Genomic DNA, 25,721 nt, shown 5'->3' with positions numbered 1-25,721 from the left:
TGGTTGAGGGGGAAATAATATTAAAAGGCCTGTCTGAAAAGTTTGGTTTTTAAAAGAATCCTGAAAGAAAGGAGAGGTGGTTTCTGCTGAACTTGTATTGGTAGGGAGTTCCACAGGGCAGGCCTGCCACACTAAAGACCTAGTGGAGGCCAACTGAATTTCAGGGGCATGGGAAACCACCAAAAGTCCCCCATCAAAAGATCTCAGTGATCAAGATGGAACATAAGGAGTCAGGAAGTCCTTAAGGTACTTTGGGCCCAAGCTGTTTGGGGCTTTGTGTATTAACACAGGTACCTTGACCCTGGCCTGATAGCAAATTGACTGCCAGTGCTGCTCTTTCAGCAAGGGGGTAACATGTCAGTAATTTGCTCCTGTGAGCGGTCTGGCTGCTGCATTCTACACTAGCTGCAGCTTCCGTATCAGATACAAGGGCAGCCCACATAAATGTCTAGGAGTTCCACAATCAGCCAGAGGAGTTGCTTCCCTCTCAAGTTTTTGTTTTGTTTGCATATGCTGGCCACAGAAACACAGTTAATCAGTTCTGTGATTCCCATCAGAAATGGGAGTAAATGCTTTTGGACCATGTTTGTGCTAAACTTTCTCTGTTTATGAGACAGACCAAGGATTGTAACGTGGTGGCATCAAAGCTCATATTCCTTCTTGATGACTTGCTGTGGGTGCTGACTGATTCTCAGCTGAAGGCAATGATGAAGTATGCAGAGTCCTTAAGTGAAGCCATGGAGAAGTCGGCCCAGCAGAGGAAAAGTTTGGCTCCTGAACCTGTCCAGGCAAGCAGCTCTAGCTTACATACATAGGATGATGTTCAGTAATTAGAAAAGATGTTAGTGAAGAAGTTTATGCTAGGCATAGTATTTGCTGTCACAGTTGGATTGTTGCCCTTTTGTCTTCATATAGAGGCTGCTGCAGAAATTTTGCCAACTTATGGAACAAGGCATATTAGATAGGCCGCTGATTGAACAGTTCTAACATCTCTTTTCATGATCGTGTTTCTGTCCCAATGTTTTTATTCTTAAGCTGTCATCTTACAATTTTTTCATGTGAAGGCAGTTACTATCATTCCTCTGCTTCGGTGCAGTGATCTCCCCCTTATTCCCCCCCCCCCAGTTTTCTCTCTTTAAATCACACTTGTGGAAGGAAAAACTTTCCAGACAAATGGAGGTGCATCAAGGAACAGAATTTATTGCCCAAAATACATAGACCATAGACCAATAGCGCTATTGGGAGAGCAGGCACAAGGCAAAAACCCTCTCCCGAATCACAGCACAGCACAGCTTTTTATAATCAATCTTATATAGCTAGATTCATCTATATCCAACCCATTTCCCTTCTAGATTTGTCCATATCCAACCCCCTTACCTTTTACCATGTACCAGCATGTATTTTGGCCTAGCCCCTTTAGATGCATCTGGGCCTTGCCCCTTTATTTCCTCATGTTTACATGAAAAATAACACAAGATACTTAGACAGTCCAATAGCCTCATATACTTCTCATTTTTTCTGCTACATTGCAATATTTGCAACTGCTGATCAATGCAACTGCTGATCAAGCTTAATCGCAAACTGTCAGCAGCTGTTACTTTCGTTTCTAGTCAAACATAGTTCCTTAATATATTTTCTACTTTCAAACCTCATATAACTAATTTCTTTTAAGCTAGCAATATTATATTGATTATAAAAAGCAAGAAATGACACCAAAAGCCAAGAATCGGAAATCTCCTTCCTCACACTAATTGCCTTTTACAATTTTATCTTACAATCCATCTATCAAGATAGCATATGCACCTTGCTCTTAATATGATCCAATTTTATTTTCTGTAGTAATTTTCAAACTAACTTCCTAAAAACATTCCACAGACTTTTTTGGCTCAGTAATTAAGATGAGATGGAAAGGGAAGAGATGGAAAGAGATTTAGAGATGGTAGCTTTGTACTGGTGAAATTTAAAGCAATGGTAAATAGGAGTTTGAATAATAACAATATAAGGTCCCTCCTGGATCAGACCATAGGCCTATCCTGTCCTCACAGTGGCCCATCAAATATCAAATGACCTTTGAGAAGCCTGCAAGCAGGACCTGAGTGTAACAGCACTCTCTCCACTTGTGATTCTTAACAATTGGTATTTGGTATACTCCCTGTGATATTGGAGGTACAGTAGAACCTTGTTATAACACGTCTCAAGGTACTGTGGAATCAGATACACTGCGGGCGCAACCATGCCCCCACAAGTAAAATACTGTATACCTTTTTATTGTCTTCTGTGCTCCTTGTTCTTGGTGAGTCTTCCATTTGCTTTCCCTCAGTGTTTCTGGTCTTTTTTCCTCTCAGTGTTCCTTTTAAAAACCTGCTTCCTGATGACCCCCTCCCTCCTTCCCTTTTCCTTCCTGGCAGTTTTTTCCTAAGGGATACTTATCTTTTGAGCCTTCTTCAAGTTCTTAGGAGTTTTATTATTTTTAACTTGTTTTTCCATCTCCACTTCTTCCTTCCCGCTCAGTTCTCAGCCACAACAGTTCTTTGCCGATCTAGGAACCAGTACTCCAGTACTTGCTGTATTTTAACCCTTGCAGAGCAGTTTTCATTATAACGCAGAAGCCCTATTCTACGGGTGCATTCTTTGTTCCCTGACCCCTGCGTTATAGTGAGGTTCTGCTGCAGTTCACAGTCATCATAGCTAGTAGCCAGTAACCTCCAGCCCATGGGCCTAATTAAGCCCATCTCTTAGTGCTAAGATCAGAGCTAAGATAAATGCTTCCTGAGCTTTAAAAAGTACAGGTAAAAGGCAGCATTTCTACCCATCTTGAAGATTCTTTCTTTGCATCCTTCACTTGAACTCATGCTGGGAATGAAAAGGAGGAGCTGGGGCTACAAAGAAATAATCTTCATTTAATGAGACATTTTCAAAACCATTTCCTCCCTGCATCAAATTCCTTTCTCTGCAGAGCACCATTTGGGGACTTTTAGTGTAACCTGTGTCATCTCCATCCTCCTAAGATATAAATCCACTGTTTTCCCCTGGTTCTGTATGAATATACCCACAGCCTTAATTTCTATGTATTATAGATCACACCTCCTGCTCCAAATGCTCAACAGTCCTGGCCACAATCATTTGGGAGCAGCCAAAAAGCGATCAGCCAGTACTTTGAGAAACATGATATGAAAGAGTCTTCCTACCATCTTCTCATCTCTCGTCTGGACCTTCACATCTGTGATGACAGTCACACTCGAGAGACAGGTACCCAAACATGTTACCTATACAGGGGTAATCTCCAGGCTGGATTACTGTAATGTACTCTATATGGGGCTGCCATTGAGGTTGGTCTGGAAGCTTCAGCTGGTGCAAAATGCGGTGGTGGGGCTGCTCACTGGGGCAGGATATTACCCCACTGCTGAAAGAATTGCACTGGCTGCCAACTGGAGGCTGGGCCAAGTTCAAAGTGCTGGTTTTGGTTTTCAAAGCCCTATATAGCTTAGGACCAGGAGACAGGAAAGATCGTCTTACCCCTTATATACCGAGTCAATCACTGTGGTCTGCAGATGAGGGCCTCCTAAAGGTACTATCTTATCAGGAGATCCATTCCACACAGCATAGGAAGCGGACCTATAGTGATGTGGCACCTACCCTTTGGAATTCCATTCCCTTAAATATTAGACAGGCACCATCTCTGTTATCTTTTCGGTGTTTACTGAAGACTTTCAACAAGCCTTTTAAGTAGAGACCTTATCCCAGTTTGTTTGGAATGGCTTTTTAGATTTTTAAAAATATTTGTTTAAAATATGTTTTTAAGATGTTTTATTTTAAAAATGTTTTTAAAGTGTTTTGTTTTTGAGATGTTTTTAGTGTTATGTTCTTTATTTGTTCTTTATTAGTCGCCCTGGGCTCCTTCTGGGAGGGAGGGCGGGATAGAACTTTAAACTATTATTCACTAATAGGCAAAAAAGCCTTGCGGTTTAAGAAAGTACCTATAGTCCACAGATATTTCTATCAACCTTTAAAAAGCAGGGAAATTGGAGAGCTATAGTGAATGCACCAGGGGAGCAGGAGACCTGACTTTCTCTCTGAGATATTGTACTGCCCTACAAATTTGTAAAAACGCAAACACAATTTGGGTTGGTCTTTCAATCCATTCACTTCCTGTGTAGCTTGGAAGAATTTGGTAACATGTGCCTCTGAGCATATGGTGAGTGGTGCTAATACCTGCCATCTCCAAAGATGGAGAATTACATTTTTGTATGTTTCTTGGTGTTCTTCTTACCTTGCTTCTTTCCTGTGTTACTACTGTTTCTACAGAGAATCTAACCTAGAAAATTATATTTCTCTCATTATTCAACCTAGAAATCTGTGTCAAATTTGTTTTTATTAATTTCAAAGCCTTTTTCTTGGTCAATGTCATATGATGGTGAAGACATCCTTTTGTGTTTCAAATTGGAGGTTATGTTCTATTTCTATTTTGGGTGCATTAACAGTTGAATCTGAAACTGCAGTTTGATGTAAAATCGGATTGATTACAATATGTTGCTACTTATCAATGAATCTAGCTATTGGAAAAACCTGGCCTGCCCAAGATGCATGTTTTTAGCCTGCTGTGCTTAAACCAATTCACTTAAGGAAAGGTGGGGATGGTCAATTAAAAACATAGAACACACCTAGAATTCTGCTAGAATATATTTCACCTCCCTCTGCTTTATCTTGTGCAAACTGAGACACTCCTCATGTCCATTGGAGGCTATTCTGCAGAATAGTCAGTGCCATTTTTCCACAGTTGTTTTTGGAGTTTTTTTAAAGTAAATTTTGCAGTGTTGCTGTACTTCACATATTCACAGAAACAGAAGCAAATTAAAATGATTTGCTATAGGAAACTTCACTAAAATTGCAAAGTAAATGAAACATATTTAAAGTGACTATCGGAACTATATTAACTTTCTATACATTGTTTCTTCCTCCCTGCTAAAACAAGATCAGCCCAGCACATGTTTTGTTTCTGTTATTTGGGCTGATTGCATGTGTTGCAATGCTAATTAGATTATTAAACCGCAAAGTTTTTTTGCCTATTAGTGAATTTCATGATTGAAACTAGCTGGCAGGCTAACAGGAAAATTATTCCACGTTCTTTTCAGAATACTTTAAGCAGCATATGCTTTAATTGGGGCTTGCAGGAGTTGATTGCTGTAAACCGCCCAGAGAGCTTCGGCTATGGGGTGGTATACAAGTGCAATAAATAAATAAATAAATAATTTATCTGCTTTTTAATCCAGAAGGTAGGAAATGGGATTTTGTGCAAGTTTGCTGAGAATGGATTGATCATTTACATGCTTATTGAGTTCAGTGGGATTTACTCCCTTGCAATCATGCTTAGGATAGGTGAAACTGACCACAGGAGGGGATGTGGAGGGGAGGAGGAAGAAGCGCAGGGGGGGGAGGAAGGGCAGCGGGGAGGAGGGGAAGAGGAGGAGGAGGGCAGGTTTGATCATTTGCATGCTTTTTGAGTTCAGTGGGATTTACTCTCGTGAAATCATGCATAGGACAGGTGAAACTGATCATGGGGGAGGATGAGGGGGAGGGCAGGAGTGGGCAGGGGAGGAGGAAGAAGAAAGAGGGAAGGGAGAGAGGAAGGGAAGGAGAGGAGAGAGGGGAGGGAGGAGAGAAAAGGCAGTTTGATCGTTTGCATGCTTATTGACTTCAGTGGGATTTACTGCCATGCAATTATGCTTAGAATAGGTAAAACTGACCATGGAGGAGGAGAAGGGGGAGGGGACAGGAGATAGAAGGAGAGGGAGGGGATTGGAAGGGAAGGGGGAGGGAGGGAGGGGAGGAAAGGGGCAAAAAGGAGGGATAGGAGGGAAAAGCATGTTTGATCATTTGCATGCTTTTTGAGTTCAGTGGGATTTACTCCTGTACAATCATGCTTATACAGGATAGGTAAAACTGACTTGAGAGAAGAGGGGGAAGGGGAGGGGTGTGGAGGAGATTGGGTGGGTGGGCACTGGCCAGAGGGAAAGCCCCTTTCCTTTCCAAAAGGAAAACATTGTGAACAATATCATTGTTTTTCAGGGTTTCCCCCACTTTTTTATTCTACAACAGGCACGTGTAGTCTTCCATCCAAATTTAAACCAAAGCTGTCACTGGCCACATCCACACCAGACCTTTATTTCACTTTAGACAGTGATGGCTTCAACCAAAGAATCCTGGGAAGTGTAGTTAGTGAAGATTGCTGAGAGTTGCTAGGAGATGCCCTGTTCCCATCACAGAGCTTCAATCAGAGTGGCTGACTGTTAAACCACTCTGGCCACTGGAGCTCTTTCTGGGGAATAGAGTTTCCTCTGAGCACCCTTCACAAACTACACTTCCCAGGATTCTTTGGGGGATGCCATGACTGTCTAAAGTGACATCAAGGTCTGGTGTGGGTGTGGCTCCCTGATTAGCCTAGCCAAGCCAAGCAGCTGTGAGTCTGGCTTTTAGAACACTGACAGTTGGTTCTTACTGGGCATGCCCAACATTATAATAGACTTCAATGTTAAATTTCTGAAATTAATTAAAAATTAGCCATGCATTTTTTAAATTTTAAACTGCAGAAGATGAAGATCAGAGTATGGGGAAGGACGGTGATAGGATTATAGGTATTCTGTGAACATAGCTGATTTTTATTAATTTCAACAAATTATGAAACCACTGACAGAAAAAAAAGTCCAAAAGGGGTCTGGATTTTTTTTCTCTTGTTTTACACTTTGAACTCTTGATTCTCTCTGACTGTTTTGTGTATCACCATGAAAACATGGAGGGTTGTTAAGCAAGCATTTCTGAATTCAGGAGTATACGTTTTGTAAGGTTTTGTTTTGAAATGAGCTTATCGGAAGCAGCAGAATGGTACAGGGGGTATTTTCAATTTAACATTGCGGAATGCGAAAAATCCATACTGGCATTATTATTCTTGTTATGAGATTGAGATTATCGTTATCTGAGATTGGAAGAACAGGATGCAGAAAAGAAATCTCTCTCCCCTATGTTCAGTTCAGAATTTTAATCATTTTTAATCTATTCCCAGCCATACTTTGAATATTTATGTCTGGGATAAAACAGCCAGGGTGGGAGGAACATCTAAGCACCCTCTTCTCCTGCCCACTTATTCTCTCCGTCAAATGATCGTTATATTTGTTAGCAAATAGGGGTTTTGGAATCTGTATTGTCTGAGGTAATGTGTAGTTCCATCTGGAGTCTGTCTGTTTATTTCTTTTTATGCTGAAGTAACCAGACTGGTTTGCGTTATTTTTTAAGGAGACTGGTGGGAGTTGAAAAGTGGGTTTGATAAATACAAAGAACAGATACTGTGTGCTTGATCTTATTGAAAAGAACTTGACCCCTTTCAAATTTATTTGGTCTCTTACGGCTTTGGAATCCTGATTGAGAAAATCTGGAGTAATTCAACTAGATACATTTGAGTCACTGTGTTTTCTGGTGATATTTCTTCACTTGGAGCAATTGGATTTTTGCCTCTTCGAGTATTCATCTCACTGTTAAAGAGCTTTTTCCTGCTGATTCTGGATTTTGTTCTTCTTAGTTTTAATACTATTCCTGTGAATACTATTCCTGTGTGAGTGTTGTTATTATTAGAACAGTATATCTCGAACAGATCTGCTTAGTTCTTTTCTCTGAGTTCTGTTTCTTTAACCTTAATCCAATTTCTTTGTTTTATTTCTCACAATAAGAGTGCATATTTCCCAGCTGCTTCATTATCTACAGCTGTGTGCATGCTTGAGAAATTAGTACCTCCACCCAGTAGCACTAGAGTCCTGGGATATGCTCTTAACACTGCATAGTGTGTGTATATTGCAGTAATTTTGTTGTCAGGGCCAGTGATAACAGATTAGAAGTTTTGTGAGACTGGGATTTTTTAAAAGATATTGGTATCATGTTCTTTCAAAAGCTTCCCTGAGGTGGCTAACAATACAGTTTAAAAATGCGATTACATACGTCATACATCTTTAGGACTTGGCATGCTGCCACCCTTCAGCTCCAGCATGGTGAAAGTTAATCCACACTGGCCACTGATTCACATATGTTCACATAGATTAACAATCTATGAGGATATCAGTGAGCAGATCTGGAAGTTGGTCAAATTGGCTGTGAAGACTGGAGAGGACAGAGGCAAGAGGCAGGCTAGGACTACCTAAACATCAATTGTCCTGTGGAGTGGGGAGGACAAGAAAGTTGGAGAGAGAGAGCAGAGGTGGATTCATTCAGACACAGAGAGGAGAGATAAACTGAGTAGAAGGGAAAGCTGAAGGACACCAACAGAAAGCTGAGGAAGAGGAATGAAGCAGCAGCAGAGGACAGAGAGGAAGAACCAACGATCTGGACTACAGAAGGAGGGGGAGAAAAGGGGGATAACACTCTGAGTAGGCAAGGAAAGGAGAACAACAAGAAACAGCAAGAGAGACCTGAAACTGGTCAGGAATCAAAACATGGAGCTTGGAAGATAATTCGCACTGGATAGGAGGACACCTGAGTGTCAGTTGAAATTAACTCCATTGGAGCTATGGACAGGAAAGAAGAGGAGTCTTGACAAACTCCTTTACCCTAAAAACAAAGAAGTTTCTCAAGAAGGGCCTTAGGGAACATCTTTTGGCATTTCATGATCAATAATTGGGCAATCATATCAAATAAATAAATGTATATTTTTTAGGATGTCTTAGAATTATTTTTTTTAAAGTGGCCACTGAGTTGAATTGGACCTTCCTCTTACAACCCCGCAGCAATAATATCACACCCATTGCTGTGGATTAAATGTAGTGATATATGTGGAATATCTCTGATAGTATGGAAATAATTTGCAGTTTGCATGTAGCTTACAGTGGAAGAATCTAGGTAGGATGACAGGGATTTTATGCTACAAACAATAGGACAGGATCATTACTGATGAAAAACTTGACTGCCCCAAAGTGGTGAAATGGAGTGGATATAGCACTGTGATTTAGCATCCTCATCAGCCATTATGAGAATGGTGGACTCAGTACCATTCAAAGAAAAATCCACCTACACAGTTCATTTCTGATTCTCCTGACATAAGACTAGGTATGTGGCAGACATAATTTGATTATTTTTATTCCATTTATGATAGGTGCTTCCAAACATGGAATAAAGGGAGGTGCAATGCAACTAACATTTAGGAGGCTGGCCTTTGACTATTATCCTTTCCACTGGGCAGGTAAGAACATTCTGTGAGTCTCATCTGTGATTGAAACAGAGTTAATAGCTGAAGAAAGGGAATGTTAGTTATTAAAGACAGTCTACCTCTAATTAGTTTTGTTAGTGAGATACTGCAGTAGACTCTGGTCTAGTACGCACAGTATTCTGTCCCCACCATGGAATGGGTAGGGAGAGGAGGAAAGGTGCACAAAAGAGATGTGTGGAAAGGAATACCCAGCCTTTCTGGTTAAGGTTTGTGTGCGGGTCTAGTAGGCCTCGGTGAGCAGTTCATTGTTGAGGTTGCACTAATTGCAAGAACATTCTCTACAGCAGTCATACCATCAATGCACAGAATATAGTGTACCCAGTGTTGAAGAAATGTGATTTCTGTACAACAGGAGTACACTATCAACGGACTGGACTGAGCATAGCAAATGAGCAACTATATATTTATTGTGCAAAAAATTGTGCAGAAATTCCCTAAGAAACAACAATGAGCAGAGATATGAGAATAGCTTTGAAAACCTTTCCAATTTGAAACCATAGTGTCAAGATTTGTTTACCTTTAAGATGAGTGGTACTAAAAGGAGAATATCACATGCACAGAAACTCTCCTATCTGAAAACTTAACCAATGCCGTTAACAAGGAATATAAACTTTAGCTTTGCTTGTTTGAGATAGGTTGTCCATACAACAGAAGAGCATATAAATAATTGATTGAAAAGTTGAGGGAGAGGTCTTGTCAATATTAACCCACTGTTTTATTCAGGAGACAGCTGCAGACACTGGGTGCGATATTGTGATGCCATGGAAACCCGGGAACAGTGGGCAAAAAAGTTGGTGGATGAATTTCAAAGCAAGATGGGAAAACATGGTGAAGAATTAAGCTCTGCCTTCTCCAAAGCTATGGGAAGAGAATCTCCCTTCAAAAAGAGATCAGGTAACATTCTTACTTAACCATGAACTCACCAGCTTCTGGAGGCTTTTGAGAAGACATATGGTGACACTCACCATATAGATAAACTGCTATTGAAGCCTCCACCGTCCATTGTTTCAGAACTCATGTGCCATGTTGAACATCATGAAAGTTAGGTCCAAGATCAGGGCAGAATAAAACAATATCCATATTGTTTTAATTCTGGACAACCTTCTGCTTAGACCTTTTTTGCTACACATTTATGCTACAGACTACCATGCCCGATACTGCAGAAAGTAGGTTCCCTCTTATTCCAAACTGCAGACAGAGATGGCTCTGGTACTTTAATGTTAGTTTCGGTTCATCTGATATGAACTTTGGAATCTGCCTCGGAAGCTATTGGGTGATATAGCAACCTTTGTTTCCCATATGACACATTTTTTGGAACTGTTGACTTTCAGCAACTGCAGCCTGGATAGAAAGGAAAATCACCCTCTCCTTCCCATTAATTAGGACTCCACAAACCAACTTGCCAGGTGAGCTGTGTCAGCAGCCTCCCTTCCCTGGGTTGCCATCAAGGAGAAGAAGTAGGGCCAGCAGGCACTGCAGTGTACACCACCTCCCTTCCCCCATCTCCCCCCCCAGGTTGTAAGTATTTAGGCAAGTAGGGGCATCCTGCACAGAAATATGAGGAGATGGTGATTTGCAGTGGGTGAGTGGAAGAAGGCAAAGGAATTACCTTCCCTTTCTGATATAACTATTTAAGTAAGAAAATTTACTTCCATCCTTCAAAATTGCAGCATGCAAGGGTGGTGGAAAAGGATCGGCCACCATTTGGCAATTGTAAAAAATAAGCTTCACAACGCACCATGTCTTTTGTTTTAGGTTTACTAGGGAGAGAGTGTTTTCCAGTCCTACACACTTTTTCTTTTTCTTAGGAATGGGAGTTGAGGGAGATTTGTGGAAAAGTGGAGATAGGAGTCTGTTGCTGCAATTTATAGTGTGATCATTGGGTGTCTACTCCAAATTACTTGATAAGAAATTAGGGCTTTATCAGCATCGGTAGAGGCACTGGGGAAGAGGAAAGTGGTGTAAGGGGATACCTTGTTAGATTTAGTGTTTAAGATAGAATTTTGTCTGTTCTGATGATTAAAAATGTCTTTAAGATGCTCTTTCTAGTTCTCAAAAAAGCTCACCAGAGAAGGGGATACCTCAAGCAAGCATACCACATCCTATCCTGTTTGGACTCCAGCGGCCTGCATGGAATAGACTCCGGTCCAGCTGTGTGGTTGTCCGAGTTGATGATTTGGATATTCATCAGGTAAAGTTATTTACAGGGTTGCTGCTGCTGCTGCTACATTGCTACTTACTTATTCTTCCTATCTTGTGAATCAAAACATAGATTCTTGGCTTCTTTAAAGTACAAATGCCCAAGACTTGTTCGTTATTTACTTGATCTTAAACAGTATCAGTGCAGTGTTCTTCTGTGGCAGAAAGTAGGCCTCTTCGCAAATATTTTTTCATTCAAAGCTACTGCCTTTATTATCACATACTCTAGCATTTTTTTTCCAAAGAAGCAGAGGATTACTCAGCCTCAAGAGAGCAAGTGTACTACTATTATTTGGTCAGTAGTAGTATGGTAGTAGTAATTTTTTGCTATCAACTTTTTCATATTCAGGTGTTTTTCCGCTTCAGAGTTCTTAGGTTTTGAGATCCTAGATTGAAATAGCACATGAAGAACACAGTTATTCTGTCTTTAAATATTATTGGGCACCATAAGGCCAATTCATGGTCTTCCATATTCAGACAGCCATGTTTCTTACTCTTTAGTGCATACCTACTATTCATTGTTTCTCAGGTTTCAACAGCTGGGCAACGAAGTAAGAAACCCTCAACCCTGCTCTCATGTAGGAGGAAATTATTGAATCTTCCTGACCATACCTCAGCCATCCATATTGAGTTCACGGAGTACTACTTCCCAGACAATCCAGATTTTCCAGGTAACTGTCCTACATCTCCTGAGTTGATGGGCCAAACTAGATGATACATTAGCTCCATATCTCTGCACTTAAATGCAAGGTTTTTATAATACAGATTGTCAGCATGAGGAACAGTGGGGAATCACAGAACAGTAGAGTTGGAAGGGGCCTTTAAGGCTATTGAGTTTAATTCCGTGCTCAGTGCAGGAATCCAGCTTAAAGCATACCCAACAGGTCCAGCTGCCTCTTGAAGGTCTCCAGTGTTGGAGAGCCCACCACCTAGGTAATTGGTCCCATTGTGGTACCACTCTAATAGGAAGTTTTTCTTGATGTTTAGCTGAAATCTGGCTTCCTGTAACTTGAGCCCATTATTCTGTGTCCTGAACTCTGGGTTGATCAAAAACAGATTCTGGCTGCCCTCTGTGTGACAATCTTTCAAGTACTTGAAGAGTACTATCATATCTCCCCTCAGTCTTCTCTTTTCAAAGCTAAACATGCCCAGTTCTTTCAGTCTCTCCTCATAGGGCTTTGTTTCTAGTCCCTGATCATCCTCGTTGCCCTCCTCTGAACCTGTTCCAGTTTGTTTGCATCCTTCTTAAAGTGTGGTGTCCAGAACTAGATACAGTACTCAAGATGAGGCCTAACCAGTGATGAACAGAGGGGAACTAGTACGCGATTTGGAAACTATACTTCTGTTAATGCAGCCTAAACTAGCATTTGCCTTTTTTGCAGTCACATCACACCATTGGCTCATATTCAGCTTGTGATCAACAACAATCCCAAGATCATTCTTGCATGTAGTATTGCTGAGCCAAGTATCCTCCATCTTATAACTGTGCATTTGATTTCTTTTTCCTAGGTGTAGAACTTTGCACTTAAATTTCATTCTGTTGCTGTCAGCCCAATGCTCCAGCCTCTCAAGATGACTTCAAATTTTGTTTCTTTCTCCAGGGTATTAGCTATTCCTCCCAATTTTGTATCATCTGCAGATCTGATAAGCGTTCCCTTCACCTCCTCATCCAAGTCATTAATAAAAATGTTGAAGAGCACTGGGCCCAGGACTGAGCCCTGCGGTACTCTTACCTTCTTTCCTCCTTCTGTTAACTTCAGTAGGAGCTTCCTGTGCAAATTGCTGAAGCAGGGGCAATCAGTCTGAATTGGGACCATGGTTAAGGGGCAAAGGGTTAGAGCCTCCCACACTAGGGTCCTTATCCAGATTGGGGTGGCATCTGTACTGACAATTTGTATAGAAAAATGCTTTGCATGCAAAAGGTTCCAGGTTTAATCTCTGGCATCTCCAGGTATGACTGGGAAGAACACCTGGCTAAAACCCTCGAGAGTCGCTGCTAGTGAGAATTTACAGTATTGCGATAGATGAACCAATGGTCTGACTCAGTATAAGTCAGCTTCCTATGTTTTTTAGCAAACAGCTACAATTGAGGGCGTAGATATGGAGCTTATCAACTAGCTTGGCCCTATTTCTCTAAACTACAACTGTTATTTCTTTTTATTTGTTTTTGTAGTCTAGGAAGGCTGATCCTGTATCTTTCTGCAGGTTTGGAAATTTGCCTTAAGAAAGCCTGTAGGAGGCTTTAGGCATCCCACATTTAATTTGGTTTTCAGAGATCAGAGAAATCTTCCTAGTGCTTCCTCTTTTTTTCCTATAAAGAAAATGTGATACCACTTCTTGTTCTTCAAACCATTCCAGGCCTTTGGAAGATGTTGTTTCAGTAAATAAGAAATGATACCATGTTTTCAGAGGGGGAAATAAAATGTGAGAGGACTCCTGTCACAGAACAGATTAGATTAAAAACTGGATGTTTGTTGGGGGGGGCATTCTCATGCTTGCCCACAGTGTTGTCAATCCCCTCAGCAACCCAGGCCTCATTTCTTCTTTCCCTTGCACTGAATTAGATTTTACTAGTTTCTCTTTTTAGGTACCTGCCACTAATCTCAAGCAACATTGTATTCAATAATTGCTCTTTTGTGTGATCTGTGTTTTCCTTATTTTACAGTGGGTGTTGTGGAGATTTAATTCTTATAAAATGTTTGAGATAATTGGATGCAAAGTGGCCTTAGTAATGGAAAGTGTTAAAAACGGATGGGAGGAGAGGTGGGAAGTTTCAATCTTTTCTGTATCTCATTCTGTTCCCTCACTTAGTGCTTCTAGCAACGCTCATCTACTTCTTGAATCCCAATTCATTGCCCTTCTGTGTATTATTGAAGACTCTACCATGGTTGGAGCAAAGTAGGCAGGGCTTGGCCTGCTTTGATCTACCCTGTTTACCTGAACCAAACACGGCTTCAATGCCCTGAGAAGGAGGTAAAAAAAATTCCCCTTTCCTTCCAACCCGGAAGTTTTATATTAAGGGTAGAGGGCAAAGGATGAGGTAATGCCTCTACATTCTCTCCTTCCCTTCATTCCACCCTTCAGCCCAGCTTCTGATTTGAATTGGGAAAAGCACTGGAATAATTTTCTGAACAGGAATGAGTGGCTGCCATTCACTTATGGAAGAAAGTAAAAGCTTGCAGTCAAGGATGTAATTGGTGTGTGGGCAAAGCCTGTTTCCTGTGCCTTGAATAAGAAGCAAGTTTTTCCTCCTCTCAGCTGTGTCCAGATTACATCCCATTTACTTTGTTTTCTAGAACTCAGTGGGAGCCATTAAGAATTTCAGCAACCTCTATCTGCATAGTCCTATCCTGAGTCCTGTTTTATTGGGCTAATTCATGAGTTGAGGGCTATATTCCAGCTAAGAGTGAATGGGATTTTTTTCTCTGGTAATTTTAAGAGCTAAAAAGCAGGCATGAATGTGACTTCAAGAAACAAGAACAATCACACAATACATGACTGGCATGTAGTCTACACTGTCCTGGGATGTTGTTGAAAAGCAGTATTACAGCTGGCCTCAAGGAAGGAATTGTCAAATTAAATACAAAAAGTAATCAAGCTCATAAACACTATCAGGGATGTCTAGAACCCATCTGATGAATGTAAACTTTAAAAGAATGTCAGGGTAATAGTATTTCCCATATAGAACCATAAGGTATATCTTGACATTGATTGCTCTAGCATCTAGCTCAGTATTTTGCCTCTATGGTGTTACATAGATGCAGCTCTAACCAAGTATTATATTTTCCACTTTACTTAATGCTGCCCAAACCACTGGAATGCGAACCTGTCCTTTTTTCATTCTCTCTAGTCCCATGTCCAAATCTCTACCTGCAGCTGAATAGTTTGATTTTCACCTTGGACACAGTAAGCATGCTTTGGGTGAACTTGTTCTGCCTTGATCTCTATCGTAGTTTACAGCAATTCAAAGCTATATACAAACTAGAGAATTCTGGCAAGCAGGATGAGCACATTGATGTTAGACTGGATGGCTTCATGCTAAAGGTATTTTTTTTGTTCTGCACTGACTTGTCTCAAGAGTTTCCTTTTGCTTTATACAAGTAGGGTGGGTGGGTGAGGGGAACAACATCTGCCTTTTCTGAATGATAATTTTGTTATTTATCCTCTATGCAGCTTGTGGAAGGTTGTCATTATTGGGGAAAACCATAAAAGTTCCTAGTTTAACAGTAATGTATTGATGGTTCAGTAATCAGAATATATAGCATCATATACAATAATAATATCAGCAAGTGGGAGAAATGCAATGAGTGGACATGAAAAGAGAGGGCTTTTTCAGACATGATATCTAGGATGTGGAAAGCCATCCCGAGTGATGTCTGCCTCTTTCACTAGTGGCTTTAAGATGAGCAACAAAAATCATTTTTATTTCATCAGCCTTTTGGTAGCTGATAGTTGCTTCAATTATTTTGTGTTATTTTAATAACTGATTTTGTTTTTACTGTAATCTTTACTGTAATCTTTACTGTAATCTTCAGGGGGGTTGTCAGATTATGCTGTTATTTATTTATTATGCCATTGATGTATAGTCAAAGCCAGATAAGCTAATTTTAAACAGGATTTTGTGAAGACCAGTTTCTTGGGAATCTTGTTTACAGAAAAGGCCTTTGAATGGTAAAAGGTACTTGGTCTCCAAGTACAGGAGGGCCCCGCTTGTCGGCGCCCCACTTTTTGGCATTCCGCTAATATGGCAGTGCCAGCAGCTCCACCCAGCGCTCTCCAGCTGACAGGAATCAGCTGGAATGCGTGAGCTCCCTGTGCTACAGCTGATCGCTGTCAGCTGGAGCACGGTGGCTGGAGCTCCTGCACTACAGCTGATCCCACACTCCAGCTGATCAGCTGTAGTGTGCAATCAGCTGTAGCGGGGCGGCTGGAGCTCCTTGCACTACAGTTGATCCTGCACTCCAGCTGATCAGTTGTAGCGCACGATCAGCTGTAGGTCCGGGAGCTCCTGCGCTACAGCTGAGTAGGGCCCCAGTTTCCGGCGGTTTTTGCTTTTCGGTGGGGGCGTGGAATGGAAAATGCCGTATGAGTGGGGCCCTACTGTATATCAGTCTAGAGCAAGTCTCTCTGCACCTGGTGCCCTCAAGATGTTTTGGACTATGTTTAGGCTGTGTTGTTTGGGGCTGATGAAAGTTGTAGTCCAAAACATCTGGAGGGCATCAGATTGGGGATGGCTGATTTAGAACCTTCTCACCGTTTGTAGTAAAATTCTTTTACCAAACACTAGTATATTTCCTTTAATGTGCTGTAACCTACTGGGATCTTGTTGGGTAGGGTGCTGAAATTAGGAAATTTGATCAATTTCTGATGCAGTCATAAAATCACTGTGATTTGTCTGAGACCACACAACCTGATGATCTTCATTCTCCATTATCAATATTAATAATCTACCCTCACATGGTTATTGGGGGGAATGGGCAATGTTCTGTAAAGCATCTTTTTTATTAAAAGCATCCAAATAAGAGATAACTATTTTGATTTCATGCTAAGGATATAGTATTTGTGTCTATCCTGATCCTTTTTATTTGTGTCTATTCTGATCCTTTCCCACTTTCTTCCTAATTGTAGCTAAACATCCCTGTAGAGAAGAAAGTGATTGATCACCGAGACCGTCCCCAATGCCTGTCCATTCACACATCAGAAATGACAGCTACCAACACGAGGCATGCTCCTCACTGCAGTTGTTTGGCCCTCCAGAACCTGTTCCGCAGATTTGCTGCTTCAGAATTCTTCCACTCCAGCTACACCCAGTTTCCTAAATTTCAGGATAACTTCAGCCTCCTTCATACCCTCTTCTTACGTCATGCATACCAAGTGGAGACTCAAGCCCAGAAACATACAGACTGTCGGCTTTCCTCTGGGAAGTCCTCAGCTTCTGAAGACCTTTGGTCTGTTAATTTCACCGAACTCTCCCTGGACTTTGAGGGGACAAAGAGCTCAAAAGGCAAAGCTCTTAACTTTATCAACCCATTCCCACTCTGTGTATGGGGTTGCCTCCCGAAGAGATGGGAGATGGCCCAAGCATCAATGCTGCAGTTCTCTTCCACCTCACAAGTTAAAATCAAGCCTTCTGCTAGTTTTAGTAACCATGCCAAACATCAGGACCTTTCCAGAGAGGAGCAGTTCTGTCAAAGATCAAAGACCGAGCAGGATTTGAAAAGCATCTCCCTCACCCCAGAGACAAAGGAAGTCTTGGAAGAAGGCATCTGCAGTGTTAATGGTGAAGGAAATATTGATGACATGGAAGTATCTGCTGATGTCCATATTCTTCTGTATTCAAGTGCACATGTGAAGGTGCAACTCAACCATTACCAGTATTTGATGCTTCTTAGGATGAAGGAAGTGCTCCAGACTTTTCAAGAGCAATTGACCCAAGACACTCAGGAAATAATTGGGTCTCCTCTAGATTCCATAACCACTTGTATGGGCATCATGTTCAACAGCACTGAATTGGCCTTACTAATGCATCCTACTCCAGGTTCTGCATTGGAACCTAGGTCTATGGGTTCAGATACTACAAGTCTAATAGAATCTGAACTCTCGCCTTCAGACAGCAGGGAGGGACTTGTTACTGAAGGCAGGGAATTGAGATCAGATGCTAGCTCAGAGAAGGAAGATGGCAGCCCCACAAAGATACTAGAAGACAGTGAAACTGAGAACACAGATACAAATGTGACTCCATTGCAAGATGGAATGCTGAAATCCCAGAGTGGTGGATCCCTAGCAGGAGAAGAATTTCACAGTCAAACCACTATGGAAAGAGGTCCTATAGAAGAAGCACATGAAGCTGAAGAAATCCTTGGTGTAGGAAGACCAAGTGAGCTCAGTAATCTTTCTCAGACTTCTCAGGGTCTTCTTTGTAGCCCATCTTCCTTTGTAGATCCTTTGGGTAGCATACAAGTCTCTCCCAATGGACAAGAAGAGGTGATGCCTTTGAAAAGCATGGAGATGGAGTTATCTAGTGCATTGCATATAACTAAGGGTGCCACCAAAGAAGCCTTGCATGTGACCATGGACCTCACCAAAGAAGCTATGTCAATGACAAAAGATGCTTTTAGCTTGAGTAGGGAAAAGATGGCTTCCACGATGCAGAAAATGTTATTCCACCCCCAAATTAAGTGAGTGGTTCTTCTAACCATCTATGTAGCAGCACTATAATTGTGGTGATAGTGGTGTTTCACACTGTGTTTTCTTTATAGTGTTGGAAATGGTTTTATGGAAAGTAGATTAAATGCCAGACAATCCAACCTTACTGTGCTGGGTGTTAAAATCAAAGGTCTCCAAATCTTTAGACTTTTTTTTTTTCATTTCAAAGTACACTCGCTTCCAAGGTTCAAAGTTATCACCTGGGCTGGGCAGATGCTAGAGATGGCCTATGAATATAGGGAAATGGTTTGGTTCTCAATGGCTACCATTGACTTTTGTGAGGTAAAATAAGCACACAGCAATTTGGAATACACCTGAGAGGGAACAAAGTCTGATATTGTACTACAACTCCTATCATCGTTGATCATGAGTAATGCTGACTAGCATTGACAGAACTTGTAGTCCACTAATATCCAGAGAGGTTCCACACCCCAGCTCTAGCCAACTAGGTGTCCCCGGGTGCATCTTCTTTACCTTATTCTCATGTAAATGAGTGGTTTCCAGTAAAGTGCTACATGTCAGAATAATGTACAAGGTGGCTAGGAGAGAAAAACGTGTTCATTTAACTCTGACAGTAGATGGCCTAGTTTACAATAACAGGGAAGCTGTTGGGGGGCAGTTCAATTTATTTCTACGTTGAGTACAAAAACATCTTGCATGCATGTACATTCCCTGCAATATCTAGTCCTATCTTAATAGGAATCATAGAATAGTAGAATCATAATACCTATCATAATGATGGGCATTTTATTATTATTATTGGCATACAATCCACTAATACCAAAAAACTTTGATCTGTGCTTGTTGTTAGGGATCCCGCACCTAAGGCTGAAGAGGGGCTGTTGACTCCAGTGGGAGGCAATAGCGGACGAATGCGTTTCTTCTCCATGAAGAGGACCGCCTCCCAACATTCCTTTGACACCAGCTCACTAGATGGCAGTGGTCCTGAAGACAGGTTGTCAGTGGACAGCGATGGTAGTGATGGTTTTGTGATGCTTATGGACTCTGGTAATAAGAACTGGCTTATGTTTCCTCTCCTGCTGTAAATTCATCAAATGAGTTATAAAATACTCCAGTGGAAAAATGAAGTGAAAGCTGGTCTTATGCCACTGACTGAGTTTCATTCACAATCTAAAAAATATCTAGATCTTTTCCAATCTGGGTTCAGGCCTGGCCATGAGACTTGAGTCAACCTTGGTTGCCCTGATGGGCGAACTCTGTAGCACGACCTTGATCCTACTTCTCGATGTCTCTGCAGCTTTCGATTCCATTGACCATGGTATCCTCCTGGACTGGCTCCATGGAATGGGAATGGGGGGGCACCATGTTACGAAGGTTCCAGTCCAACCTACAGGACTGGGTCCAGAGATTAGAGCTGGGTGATTGGTTTTCGGCTCCTTGGCAGTTGTGCTATGGGATGCGACAGGGTACCATCTTATTTTCAATGCTATTTAATATATGAAGCCGCTGTGACCGGTCATTAGGAGTTTCGGGGCAAGGTGTCATCAGTATGATGATGACACTCAGCTCTACTTCTCCATAACATCCAAAACATGAAAGGCTGTGTGGCTCCTGGACTGGTGCCTAGACACAGAGATGTGATAGATGAAGGAAAATAAGCTGAGCTTCAATCTTGGCTAGACAGAAGCACTGTGGGTGAGTGGGTCCCATATCTGAGAAATTGGTCAATTGCCTACCCTTGATGGGGTTGCACTCCCCCTGAAGGAGCAGATACTCAGTCTGGGGATGCTTCTGGATCCAGCTCTGTCACTGGAGATTCAGGTAGTCTCAGTGGCTAGGAGTGCCTTTTATCAGCTACACCTAGTGAGACTATTGCAACCATTCCTTGATGACTTCACAAGTGGATTCCTGCGATGCATTCTACATAGGGCTTCCCTTGCCCTTGCCCTGGAAACTGCTGCAGCCAGATTGCTGATGGGAGTGAGACCCTGTCAAAATATGATACGTCTGTTCAGAGATCTGCACTGGTTGCCAATTGTTGTTTTCAGGCCAAGTTCAAGATGTTACTACTGGTATATAAATCCCTTAACAGCTCTGGCCCAGTTTACTTCTGAGACTAGCGTACCCCATATGTGCCCACTTGAGCACTTTGATCTGCAGAATAGGCACTGTTACAGGTGCCACATAATACTCTTTCTGCATTTGTAAGAAATCATTATTTTAGTTTGGCAGCACCTACTCTTTGGAAGTCCCTGCCTATTGACATCAGGCAGACGCTTTCACTGTATTCCTTTTGGTGCCTGCTTAAAACATTTTTGTTTAGTCAAGCCTATCCAGACACATAAATGTTGGTCTGTTTTAATTTTTTTTAGTTAGTACCTGTTAAATATGTTTTAATTACTTCTTAACTGTTTTATTGATAATTTTATTTTTTTTTGTAAACCGCTAAGACGTGTTTACATTGAAGCAATATATAACTTTTATTAAATAATTATATAAAATAAATAAAATCTTTTCTAGTCATCGGCTGAGCTGCTGTGATGTCAGGAAATGTTTGTGAACATTCCGGCTGCTAAGCAGCCTTTCCCAACCAGTGTGCCTCCAGATGTTGTTGGACCACAACTCCCATCAGCCTCAGCCAGCATTGCCAATGGTCAGGAAAGATGAGAGTTGTGGTCCAACAACATCTGGAGGCACACTGGTTGGGAAAGGCTGTGCTAGAGGAAAAGCGTCAGTAGCTGGAATGTTGTGACTATTAAGTCAGCTTCTATGAGAATTGAAAAATTATTTTGACTGGGCAAAATACAGGGTCTAGGACAGGAAGAGCGGTGTGCTTTTGCCTAGATAGGTTGAGGGCTTGTAATCAGAGTGGGAGGAGAGAGATTGAAGGAGTCAGGAGAGTTGAATGTTGATTGTAGGATGCAGTGGATCTAAAAAGCGGGAGCTTAGAGGAAAGAGGAATGGAAGAGGTAGAGGAATGAAGGTGGGGGGGCATGAGAGAAGGTCACTGAGAAGCCTCACCTGGAATCTAAGGCTATGATTTGTTGAGAAGGAAGACAAACCAGCTAGGTTGAAGGGTGGCTGAATTTATATGTTGATTTACAGTAATTAATCCATCTGGCAGATCTCTAGTAATATTTTCCAGAAGCTGGGAGACTGCATGAAAGGGCAAAAATAAAACATTCCCTAAAGCAGATGTTTTGAAATGTTTATGTGTAGCATTTTTGTATCTGTGATAGGATCAATAGCCACATTTAAGACTTCTCTGTTGCAGAGGCCTATTCCTATTCTTGGAGCCCTCCTTTTCTAATAGATGGTTAGTATGAAATATAGTACAAATATGATGATGGAGTTTTTCCTGATTATCTGGATACTAAAGTTTGTACGTCATTAAACCAAGCCCTTTCTGCCTGCTCTGCTAAGCAGTTAGGTTTTGGCATTTATTAATTAGGTTTAATAGGGAAAAGTAGGGAACAACTAGGAATTGTGAGGAAATGGGGCTTAGGAGACAGAAATGAAGCAGGAGAAAGACTTATTGAATTCTGTGAAGCTAATAATTTGATTCTTGCAAACACATTTTTTGAGCAACTGAAAAGACAACTGTACACATGGACATCACCAAATGGTCAACATAGGAATCAAATTGATGATATAATTGGTAGCAGAAGATGGAGAAGTTCCATACTTTCTGCAAAAACAAGACCAGGAGCAGACTGTGGGTACAGATCTTAAACTGGTTGTATCAAAAATCAGAGTAAAGCTAAAGAAGAAGAACAAAGCAATCATAATGCCAAAATACAATTTAAATAACATCCCAGAAGAATATAAAGATCAAATAAGGAACAGGTTTGAGGCTTTAAATTAGTTGACAGAGAACCAGAAGAACTATGGGTTGAAGTCAGAGACATTATCAGATGTACTTTGAAATGAAGAATGCAAAAAGACAATACCTCTAGTTAAAAAGAGAGAAGGTCCTCAATGGATGACTAAAGAAACTCTTAAAATGGTTAAAGAGAGAAGGAAAGCAAAAGCAAAAGGAGATAGAAACACGGTCAGAACCCTAAATGCAACAATACAGCGACTAGAACATAGGGACAAGGAGAACTATTACAATAGTTATTGTATAGAAATAGAAGAGGACAACAAAAAGGGTAGAACAAGAACCGTATTCTTTGCTTTGCATATACCATGGACTTTGCACATACCATAGACTGCAAAAAAGACAAATATTTGGGTGTTAGAACAAATTAAACCAGAACTATCACTAGAAGCTAAAATGATGAAACTGAGGTTATCATACTTTGGACACATCATGAGAAGACCTGATTCACTAGAAAAGACAATAATGCTGGGAAAAACAGAAGGGAGTAGAAAAAGAGGAAGGCCAAACAAGAGATGGATTGATTCTATAAAGGAAGCCAAACACCTGAACTTACAAGATCTGAACAGGGTGGCTCATGACAGATGCTCTTGGAGGTCACTGATTCATAGGGTCGCCATAAGTCGCAATCGACTTGAAGGCACATAACAACAACAAATTAAGTTTTGGCAGCATAACAACAAATTAAGTTTCCTTGAGCAGAAAGTTGCTGCTGTTGTTATACACTTATAAAGAACCTGACATGTGTATTTTTATTTTAAACACTGACAAAGGACCTGACATTCTCTAAGTGCTATGTATGTACCAGTCCCAGGTTGGTCTACTTTTTGCCATGCTGTTCTTCCTGGCAGGCAAGGGGGTTCAGCCTCCCAGTGGCCATAGGACTCCTGATGGTTTTAGAATGGTCATCTAAGTAGAGCAAGTGACTTTACCCAGGAAATATGAAATAGGAGCTGAAATTCCGGCATGTGAAAAGATAGGCATGATGTTTCTCTTAACCTGTTTTGTTCTCCCTAACAATACTAATAAATCGCAACCTAATTTAGTAGTCTTGAGTTCTTTAAATACCATAATTCAAAGCCTTGAATAGCTTGGCAAAGTTATCAGAGCACCCATTCATACCCTTTCATGAAAAGGTCACACTGGAATTATACCATTCTTGTTTTGATGTTTGCATTGATTGCTAGATTTAAAAAAACAAACGGGTGTATGGAATGCCTAAACGTTTGGGCACATTTACAAAACAAACAGCATTTATGTAATTAGAGTGCACTACTTTCTTGGTGATTAGGTGGGATGGATTCTAGGGAATTCATTTAGAATTGGTGTTGAATGGTTGGAGAAGGGGTTTGTAACTCAGACTGTGGCCTGGATCCAAATGGAGCTCTCTGAGGATGGAAGGAATCCTTCTACCCATGGAAGGTTTTGATTCAGTGGAGAGATCCTGCTGGTGGAAGTGGGGAAGAGGCTAGTTTCATCTATTTCCGCTTCTACCAGCAGCCTCCTGTGCCTCCCAGACATCTGTTCCAAAGGGTTGGGAATGCTGCAGAACAGCATGGGGAGTGGTGCTGAGCACTGCAGAGGGAAAGAAGCAAACGTTGCCTCCCCTGCCTTATGCAAAAATGTTTAGTCAATTGCCTTGCACATATGTTCTTATTCAGAAATACAAATTTTCCTTGGTATTGCAAATATGGGTAATTTAAATTAAAACTACTTTGTACAGATTGGACAGATGTTTCAGGATTCTGGCAATCCTATATGTAGTATAAGAATTGTACAAAAGTGCAGATCAAAACGTCTTAATAGCACCGTTATTGAATGTGTTAATTTCCCCCCCCAGAGTCTAGCCTGGATCCTCTTACCCCAGGACACCTTCCCCAGGTCCATGATGATACAGACATCAGAGTAAGCCCAATGGCAGATGAGGAAAGAGGATCAACATATATCAACAGCTCAGCTTCTCAGAGTGGACAAGACTCCAGCCCCCAGCTGGTCAGATTTCATCCTTTTCCTCTTCTTTTAACTGTTACTTCTCTGAGGAGTTTGAGAGAAAGAACTATGCTGCATCACTCATTTGCTCTATGACTTGCTGTTTTAGGTATCTGTCTTGGTGATGAAAATGAATGAAGTAAACTGTGTGATAGAGACAAAAGGAGATGATATGGGACTTGCCCTTCAAGTTGTGGAGCTAACCCCTGCACACCTAGGAAATATAAGTATGTGGCAGTATCTGCAAAATGAGTGCACAGGTATGTTACTGGCCAAGAAAACATTTGGCCACAATTCAGCAGCTCTGAGGAATGTATAGAGATCTGTATATACAAAGACTGCACTGATTTTACTCTGTAGACCCAATATTCTCTGCCTCCGCAGTTGGAGGCAGTATGCTTCTGAATACCAGTTGCTGGAATCTGCAGAGGGGAGAGTGCTCTTGTGCTCAGGTCCTGCTTGCCGGCTTCCCACAGGCAACTGGTTAGCGACTGAGAACAGGATGCTGGACTAGATGGGCCATTGGCTCTTCTTATGTTATCAGGAGACTAGGTGCATGTGTGGAATATTTGCCTTTCATTCTTTCATAGAAAAGAATAGCTAATTTTTCCTTACAAACAGCTGCATGATACAGGTCTACAAAAAAGTTTTATGATTGGTTTGCACAAGTGAAAGTCCATTGAAAATAGAACATACATATAAAACTGCATTATATTGAGTCAGACTATTTGTCCATCCATTGTTGACACTGACTGGCAGCAGCTTGCCATGGTTTCAGACAGGAGTCTTTTCCCAGCCCTATTTGGAGATGCCAGAGATTGAACTTGGGACCTTCGGTATGCAAAGCATGTGGTGTACCACACATCTGTGTCTTTCTCCAGACGGGAGTATTGGTCACCATTTCCTGGCTCTTCCACCACCAGCAGGCACATGATTGTATTGAGATGTAAAAAAAAAAAAGCAGAATAAATGTAGCGAGGGAGGCAAAAAAGAGCTGGTGTGGAGGAAGGCAGTGAATATTTTTTAAAAGAGATGCTGAGACTCAAGTCTACTGGAAGCTCTTGTTCCTAATACTGGGTGGTGTCAGGATATGGTCAGTGAGGGGTGAGGGATTTGCACTCTGCATACTGACAAGACTAGATTTCAGAATGAGATGTGAGTGTAGGATAGCAATGTGATGTCTGGCAAAATGACATGGCTGCTATCCCTGTGCTGTCCTTGAGACTTCAGACACTTGAGCTG

General features: G+C 41.4%; 1 protein-coding gene across 1 annotated transcript in view; it reads left to right on the top strand.

Annotated features, from left to right (window-relative positions):
- Positions 1 to 25,721, top strand: part of BLTP3A (bridge-like lipid transfer protein family member 3A) — a 77,038-nt gene that overhangs the window by 34,430 nt on the left and 16,887 nt on the right. The window contains exons 7-17 of the mRNA XM_061632329.1: positions 618 to 788; positions 3,078 to 3,249; positions 9,131 to 9,217; positions 9,968 to 10,138; positions 11,281 to 11,435; positions 11,973 to 12,114; positions 15,294 to 15,487; positions 17,072 to 18,621; positions 19,461 to 19,657; positions 24,331 to 24,482; positions 24,589 to 24,739. Coding sequence (XP_061488313.1) covers positions 618 to 788; positions 3,078 to 3,249; positions 9,131 to 9,217; positions 9,968 to 10,138; positions 11,281 to 11,435; positions 11,973 to 12,114; positions 15,294 to 15,487; positions 17,072 to 18,621; positions 19,461 to 19,657; positions 24,331 to 24,482; positions 24,589 to 24,739 — 3,142 coding nt within the window. The remainder of the gene's footprint in view (positions 1 to 617; positions 789 to 3,077; positions 3,250 to 9,130; positions 9,218 to 9,967; positions 10,139 to 11,280; positions 11,436 to 11,972; positions 12,115 to 15,293; positions 15,488 to 17,071; positions 18,622 to 19,460; positions 19,658 to 24,330; positions 24,483 to 24,588; positions 24,740 to 25,721) is intronic.

This window comes from Rhineura floridana, chromosome 6, assembly GCF_030035675.1.
Source record: "Rhineura floridana isolate rRhiFlo1 chromosome 6, rRhiFlo1.hap2, whole genome shotgun sequence".
NCBI lineage: Eukaryota > Metazoa > Chordata > Lepidosauria > Squamata > Rhineuridae > Rhineura > Rhineura floridana.
This window is presented reverse-complemented; position numbering and strand designations above follow the sequence as displayed.